Source organism: Phoca vitulina, unplaced genomic scaffold (assembly GCF_004348235.1).
Source record: "Phoca vitulina isolate PV1807 unplaced genomic scaffold, GSC_HSeal_1.0 scaffold80, whole genome shotgun sequence".
NCBI classification, from domain to species: Eukaryota; Metazoa; Chordata; class Mammalia; order Carnivora; family Phocidae; genus Phoca; species Phoca vitulina.
In genome coordinates this window covers 6,306,544-6,315,078 of record NW_022589783.1, presented here as the reverse complement: position 1 = coordinate 6,315,078, position 8,535 = coordinate 6,306,544, and the positions used below count along the sequence as shown (strand labels likewise).

The 8,535-nt window shown below is 47.9% G+C and overlaps 1 protein-coding gene across 1 annotated transcript; it reads left to right on the top strand.

The window, feature by feature from the left end:
• The first annotated feature begins 4,425 nt into the window (after window positions 1-4,425).
• On the top strand, window positions 4,426-8,299 carry GIMAP5 (GTPase, IMAP family member 5). The gene is given in 3 exon segments (XM_032394395.1): window positions 4,426-5,773; window positions 7,225-7,880; window positions 7,882-8,299. Coding segments are annotated over 3 exon segments (930 nt in total). The 5' UTR covers window positions 4,426-5,730; the 3' UTR covers window positions 8,113-8,299.
• Window positions 8,300-8,535: the final 236 nt, after the last annotated feature.

Below are 8,535 nucleotides of genomic sequence, written 5' to 3'. Positions count from 1 at the left end.
TTATTTGTTTAATTCTAATTCCAGTGTAGTTAACATACAGTCCTATGTGAGTTTCAGGTGTTCAATATAGTGATTGAACAGTTCTAAGCGTTACTCACTGCTCATCACGATAAATGTACTCTGAATCCCCATGACCTATTTCACCCACTCTCCACCCACCTCCCCTCTGGTAACCATCAGTTTGTTCTCTATGGTTAAGAGTCTGTTTCTTGGGTTATCTCTTTGTTTTCTTTGTTCATTTGTTTCCTTCCTTAAATTCCACATATGAGTGAAATCATAGGGTATTTGTCTTTCTCTGACTTATCTCATTTGCCTTACACCCTTTACATCCGTCCAGGTTGCAAATGGCAAGATTTTGTTTTTATGGCTAAATAATGATCCATTGCATATATACCAGATCTTCTTCACCCATTCATCTATTGCTTCTGTAGTGTGGCTCTTGTAAATGGTGCTGCAAATAGAGTAGGTTGTCTTTCAGTTTTGTGGATTGTTTCCTTTGCTGTGCAGAAGCTTTGTATTTTGCTGTGGCCCCAACAGCTCCCTATGGCAAGAGAAACAAACGCAAAGTAATTGTTTTCTATTCACAACTGTAGCCTTAACTGTGCGATCAGTAGACAAAAAGAAGAGCCACAGCCTCCCAACCCTCCCCGCCCCACCCACCCCCACCGCCAATAAATGGGCCCAGGAGCTCCAGACCCCTAAAGCCCCTTAGGGCTGGTTCGTCAGAGGACAGAGAAGGGGCAGCCAGCACAACGGGTCTGGCACGTCCTTCAAATCCCGTGCTTAGAGCTGTTCTTTCAGCCCCTCTGTGGACCAGCACAGCCTTTCTGTCCCTGGTAGGCAGGAGCATTCTAGAAACAGAGCCTTGACCAGGGGTCTGGGGACTCCCGCGGAGCAGGTGCTCCTGCCACAGGGGCTGAGGGGAGTGGCTGGCGCCCCACTAGGTCATGGGAGCGTTTCTTAACCTGGGGGGGGTCCATCACCGCCTTCAGAGCCTCTACCTCCACGTTCTGCTTATTTCAAGGAGTCCTAAAAAGGAAATGGGAGGAAGCATGGCGACCCTGGCAGGCTGGGGCAGGAGTTGACCCCTTAAGGGAGCCACATGCCCGTTGCTCCCTGCTCTCCCGGTGCTGAGGGCAGCAGTTCCGCCGCGGACCCCGGGGGTCTGTCCTGGTCGGAGTGGGGGGCCGTGCTCCCTAAGCCCCTTTGCCTTCTGGCCCCCAGGCCCAGCCCTGGAACCTAAGGCTTCACTCGCAGCTCCTCCCCAGCCGCACCCCCACCCCCGCTTCCTGCTGCGCCCTCGCCGCCTGGAGAGCAGCCCCGAGAACCTGCAGCCGCCACGAGAGCCGCCCGCCCGCCCGCGCCCCAGAGCCGCCTGCGCCCCGAGAGCCGCGGGGAGAGCCGCCCGCTCCCCACCGCCCAGAGCTGCCTGCGCCCTGAGAGCAGCCTGGGGAGCCGCCGTCCAGCACGGAGCCCGCAGCGCTGCGCCTGGTAAGGGGAACCCGGTGCGGGTCCCAGCATCTTTGGGGGTCTGAGGGCCCCGGGTCTGGCCCCAGCTGGGGACTCTGCTGTGATCTCACCCAGGCTACCGCCCTTGTGGGTTCGCCCCTCAGTGGACCCGGCCGGTGATGGTCTGAGTGTCGTGCACAGTGGACTCGGGTGGCCGGGAAACAGGCTGGGAACCTCTCACCCTGTGCTCACAACCCAGCGATTTCATGACGGAGTCTTCTCCGTCCAAAAGGTCTGTCTGGGAGAAGATGGATTCTCAGGGTTCCAAATGGCAAATATGGAATCATTATTTTCTCACCACCCATGAACCCAGCCTTTCAAAGGAGACTCCTCAGGGGGCGTTGTCTCATGACTTTGATCTGGAAGCCATTCCATTCTCTCCCAAATCCCCCCGCCCCCCATTTCCTGTGACATGAGGAGGGACTCTATTCTAAGGCAAACGGACTATGCTCAGGACATATGGGAACAATCCTTTTGTCTGTTAACCCTTCCGTGAAAGACACATCACAACATCACAATGACTAAAGTACCCAACCAGTGTCACTCATACCAGGAAATGTAGGGACTCGGCAGATGAGTGAAGGAGATACTTAAGAATAAGGCAGACAGGAAGTATTTTTATCCTTCTTAGAACAGCATTAGAGAGCCTGCTTTCTCAAGTTTGATAAAAATAAAAAATAAAATCAGGCTCATATAATTTAAAAATCAGAATGTACATTACGTTTCTTTGTCTTAAACTCTTACCTAAGCTAGATCCTCCTACTATCCCTGTCTGATGCCGTCATAATCTCTGCTTGCTCGCTGCTTGCCACTCTCTGGTGACACCTGGTCCCGTTTTGGAGGAGATGAGGCAGAATTTTCCTTTTGGAGGAGAAATCTGCCTCCATTCCCTGTTCTCTCACTTTGGCCTGCTCTGAGATTGACACATACGGCATTCCTTCAGCTACAGGTGCTTCCCCCAGTCTTTTCTGATGCTTTACCATCCTGTTACTATTTTGTCTACGACTCATTTATAGCTTTTCTGTCAATATCATTTCTGACTTGCCTCTGGACACATTCTTTTTTAAGATTTTACTTATTTGTTTTGTTTTAGAGAGAGCATGCACCCAGGCAAGGGTGGGAGGATGAGGGAGAGAATCTCAAGCAGACACCGCACTGAGTACCAAGTCAGGCAAGGGACTTGATCTCAAGACCCTGAGATCGTGACCTGCGCCAAAATCAAGAGTCGGACCCTTAACCAACTGAGCCACCCAGGCGGCCCTGCACGCTTTCTTAATCTGTTAATATCTGCCTAAAAATCTGTCCCTCAGGGGGGAACGTATGTCTCCCCCTACAGTCTGACCACTCAGAAGATGGCTCAGGAGAACCACCTGGGCTGCATCTCAGCTAATGTAACCTGAGGTTCACTGGCATTTTGTGTCAGCCACATTGCTCCATTTGGGTCTCACTTAATCAAGTCAAAACATCAGATTGTTTAAAACTGAAATGCTTCAATTCAGAGCAACTCCTTCCCCCTGCAATTTTATTTTTGAATAATCTTTTAAAAAAAGAAGAAAAAACATGCACTCAAGGTTTTGCAATACAATTCTCTGTGTTGATTTTAAGGCAGGCTTCCAGCCTGTCAACATCAGTTTATGTCCTGACTGTGGGATGGTAACATTGTATGTGGTGTTCCAAAAGGCTTGTGGACCTGTTTAGAATAATCTCTTTTACTCCCTGTGGAATCAAGGAGAATATGCAGGCCAAGGAGCACCCCACCTTTTTTTAATCTTAGCTCTGTGGCAATCTGGTGACCTTGGGCAGGTCATTTGATGTCCAATTTCCTGATATGCAAATAGACATGTCAACACCTATTTTGATCACATCACAGGGAATTTAGAAGGACAATTAGAATCATGGACAGGAAAGAACTTTGAAGGTTACAGATGGCTGCAGAGAGGATGCTTCCAATGATGAAGCCCATTGTCAACATCCTCACCTCTATCATGGTCTTGATCACATGAATTGATTGATTCCAGCATATTTTCCGAGGTTCCCAAACCTCAGAAAATGTCATCTAAAGTACAAAAGATGTCAGAGAATTTGAGCAGTTTTAGCAGAAGACGGATAATTGACCAGAGGCTAGGACAGCCCATGCAAAAGCGTGAGGAAAATGCTCTTCTCAGGGCTTAAGGAAAGGAGGGAGCGGGGGAAAGGAGGGAGAAGGAAAGGAAGAAAGGAAACAAAGGAAGGAAGTTGTCTTAATATATTCTGATAACCTGGAAGTGGATGGTTTCCCCCAAGGAGGGCCAAAAAAATCCACTGCATGAATGGAAGAAGGAGCAAAAGTTATTTCATTATAACAGAAGCAACCCGAATAACAAACTATGAAAAACATTTTTGATTCAATGGTAATTAGTAAAATGCAAGTTTAAACCAATTCAGATGTCCTTACTTATGCCCTTAAGAGTAACAAAAAATTAAGTCTAATGTCACCAAGTTCAAGTGCAGGTTTGGGAATTCTCATCTGTGGCCGGCGCCAGTGGGAGTTCGCCCAACCATCCTGGGGTCATACTTGGCAATATCTAGTCAGGGGGCAGCTGTCTGTCCCAGGTAACTTGTTGCACGTGTGCGCCGGGGGACAGAGATGGGATTATTCTGCAGCATTGTTTGTAGACGCAAGCATGTTGTTTGAAACAGCTTAAACGTTTGCTAATAAATAATTGAGGGGCACCTGGGTGGCTCAGTCCATTAAGCGTCCGACTCTTGATTTCAGCTCAGGGCATGATCTCAGGGTTGTGGGATCGAGCCCCAGGTAGGGCTCCACGCTCAGTGTGGAGTCTGCTTGAGATTCTCTCCCTCTGCCCCTCTCCCCACTCGTGCTCTCTCTAAATAAATAAATAAAATCTTTTCAAAAATTGATAAAATGTTGCATACATAACATCATTTATATAAAAAGTTGCAAATAGAAAACAGTACTATACATTATCTATAAAGACATGTGTATGTAGAAGTATAAATAGACAAACGAGAATGATCCATAAAATCCTCAGAATATTGGTTCCCTCTGAAGGACAGAGGGAAGGGGGACTGAGACTGGGGAGCCGGAAAATGTAAATGGAGCTATATGTGTAATGTTTCCACTTCTCGATCAAACAGAACAGCTGCAGCAGATGCTGAAATATTTACATTCGTTCATGGCAAATGGTGGCCATTTGTTGTATAACTTTGTGGACTTCACCACTTAATAAGGTGGTTTCATAACCACATCACCTTTAAAACTGAATAAATACAATACAGCCTCAGAGCTCATCTTAATTACGGTTGCGTGTCTCGTGCGCACTTGCCTTTTCTAACCCCCAGAAGAAGGACCCAATGTCCTGCCTCATTCCAATGAAACTTTCATGCCAATGGTTGTGTCGATTTCTGGTTAAATCTGCTGGGATACAAAAATGATGATATTAGGAGACCAGGACCTCAGAGCCCACCAGGAAAGAAACTGGATTAAAATCTGAGCAGGCGATGAGGATGAGGTATCTTGAATTTGTCCTGAATGTTGATTCTTTCCCTTCAGTTATGGCACCACCTTCTCTCCACCAACTCCCTGATGGGGGGTGGGGTGGGGGTTGGAAGGGGTAAGGAAGGTGTCAGTGCTCGGCTCTCTACCACTCTTTCCTCCGCTGTCAGTCCCTGAAGGAGTCCTTGTCCCCACTCAGCCCTCCCACTGGAAGGAACCTTGTGCTTTCCTCTTTGCCCCTGGAATATCCATCTTACACAGCTTGTGGGACTGGAAATTCTCAGTACTTCAGACAAACCAATGTCATTTACAGCAAGGCAGTTTTTTTTTTTTCTGTATTCTAGCAAGTTCACCTACTTTGATTGCAAACGCTAATAATAATGTCCCACTCCTGGTTCCACAGAAGAATGGTTTTTTTCATTTCATTTCAAGTTGGAGAGAGAGAATCAACTGATCTGTTTTAAAATATTTCCTAATTTCCTATAAGTTGCAAAAAAAAAAGCAACAAGTGCATTGCGTTAACATAAGCTAACTTCGCCTGGGGTTTGCCTAAAGTTTGTCATAGGTATTTGAAAGTATAATATGAGTTCAAAAATTAGCAGTGGAAATGGCTCATCCTAGGATAATTATTCTTAGATGTCTGCATTAAAAGTGTTCTCAGGCCTTAGCAACTCCTATATGGATACTTGCTTTTATTCCTTTCCTGTTTTCTATTCCAGAAGAGGATGGAAGGGCTTCAGAGGGGCAGATACGGAACGATGGCTGAAGGTAAGGAAGCCTGGACGTTCTCAGGAGCTCCAGGCACCCGGGAGAGTCGCCGTTCTCTCTCCATCAACCCCCACTTCAAACACAGGGATAGAAACCCTGTTATTTTAAAGTGAAGAAGAGGGGCATCTGGGTGGCTCAGTCAGTTGAGCGTCTGACTCTTGGTTTCAGCTCGGGTCATGCTCCCAGGGTCCTGGGATCGAGCCCCGTGTCATGCTCCATGCTCAGTATGGAGTCTCCTTCATATTCTCTCTCTGTCTCCTTCTACCCCTCATACTCGTGCTATTTCTCTTTCTCTCTCAAATAAATAAATAAAATCTTTAAAAAAATAAAAATTTAAAAAAAAGGGAAGAAGAAAGAGGCAAAAATCACTTGTTCTCTACCTTCCCTGTGGTCATCACCCCATCCACTGTCACCCACACGATTGGTGGGAAATGTGGAAGTGAAACTCCCAAGTCAGAGTCTGAAGGATTTGGAACCAGATTGTGAAAACAACTTCTCTTTCCCGGTCTGCTCCCAACTGGAAAGAGGAAAAGTTCCCATAGAGATTTAGGAATCATGCTTGTTACCAATACTGAAGGAAAGGAAGAACCAACACAGAGTAGAAAGAATAAAGTAAGAGATTTTAGGAGGCTGAAATGAACTTAATTCATTTGAACTCATAAGAACTCTAAAAGTCCTGGGGTTCTCACCCGCCTTCACCCTTTGAAGATTTTACTCTTGGCTCAGTGTCACCCTCCCCAACACCATTCTGTAGTCATCTCCTGCGATTCGGTCGGCCAGATCTCTCCAACCCCCGTGCTTCTAATGCCCCTCACTCTTCACCAGCTTCCCATCCAGGGGCATCTCCCGGACTTTGTCCTTGACATTCATGATCTTCTGTCACCTCAGTTTCAAAGATCCAAGTGCCCACCCCAAGAGCAGAGACCCGGGACATTCAGCTGGTCCTTGGTGGAGGTCATTGCACCTCTGACCTCTGAGATGTCCTTTTCCCCTGAGGTTCAGATGCATGTGTTGAGCGCCGCTGTGGGAGTATGATGGGGATGTAGGGGTGGAAAAGGGGATAATATTTTCTCCTTTGTGACTTCTCGTCCCCTGCCTCCTTCTAAACTTATATTTATTTAGCATGAAATTGGCCAAAGCACCATCTGTAGAAAAGCACGGGGACCACAGTCCTGTTCCCCAAAAAGCCCTGTTTTCCCTGCTCTAGAGGAAGTGCTTGGAGATCCTAGGGCACTTCCTCCCTGGGCTGTGGGTCTGAGCATGAGCTTCTAACATAGGCTTTCTATGATCCACGGGCATCCTAAAGTTGTATACAAACTTCCGTATGTATTTAGATAGGATTGATTTTGGGGAGGGAGGTCCACGAGTTTCATGAGATATCATGAAGGTCCAAGACCTGAAAACCTTAAGAATCACCAACTTAGTGAGACACAAAAAATTGTTTTTTCTAGGCAGAGAGGAAGATAACTGGTTTGCAACATCCACCTCACTGAGGATCGTCCTGGTGGGCAAGACAGGCACTGGGAAAAGTGCCACAGGGAACAGCATTCTCCGCCAGCCAGTGTTTGAGTCCAGGCTGGGGACCCAGCCTGTGACCAAAACGTGCCAGGGCGAGACAGGGACCTGGAACGGAAGGAACATCCTGGTGGTTGACACGCCCTCCATTTTTGAGGCAGAGGCTCAGACCCAAGAGATGTACAAGGACATCGGGGACTGCTACCTGCTCTCTGCCCCGGGGCCCCACGTACTGCTGCTGGTGACCCAGCTGGGGCGCTTCACTGCCCAGGACACGGTGGCCGTGAGGAGGGTGAAGGAGGTCTTCGGGGCAGGAGTCATGAAGCACGTGGTGGTCCTCTTCACCCACAAGGAAGACTTGGACGGCGAGTCCTTGCATGATTACGTCACACACACGGACAACCAGAGCCTGAGGAGCCTGGTGGGGGAGTGTGGGAGGAGGTACTGTGGCTTCAACAACATGGCCACCGGGGAGGAGCAGAAGGCGCAGCTGGTCGAGCTGATGGCTGTGGTGGGGAGGCTGGAGAGGGAGAACGAGGGCGCCTTCCACAGCAATGACCTCTTCTTTGAAGCCCAGAGGCTGCGGCGAAGGGGGGGGCGGCGCCTGCGGGGAAGAGTACAGGGGCTACCTGGACAGGGTGCGGGCACAGCTGGGAAAGCAAAGGCGACACCTGAGAGACCCCAGGAGTAACTGGGCCTGCGGGGCGCTCCTCAGAGTCACAAGATGGATGTTTTCTAATTGTGGGATAGCTGTTGTCCTCATTATATGCATTTTGATTTTTCTTGCCATTTTAATTAACTTGAGTATTACTCATGGACACTGAGCATTTTCAGTGATTTCTGCAATCAGCTGACTTATGTTTTCAGGGTCGCCATCTCTGTGTCAGATTCTTTGTTTTTTACACGATTTCACGTTCTTTTGCTCTTCGTCACATCAGACATACTGTCCATTTTCTTCGAGTGCTCTTAGGTCAATAAAATCCAAAGGAAAAATTATTTTTCTGTTTTTGTTTTGTTAAAAATTGTGATGGTAGGGCGCCTGGGTGGCTCAGTTGGTTAAGCGACTGCCTTCGGCTCAGGTCATGATCCTGGAGTCCCGGGATCGAGTCCCGCATCGGGCTCCCTGCTCAGCAGGGAGTCTGCTTCTCCCTCTGACCCTCCCCACTCTCATGTGCTCTCTCTCTCTCTCTCTCTCTCTCAAATAAATAAATAAAATCTTAAAAAAAAAAAAAAATTGTGATGGTACA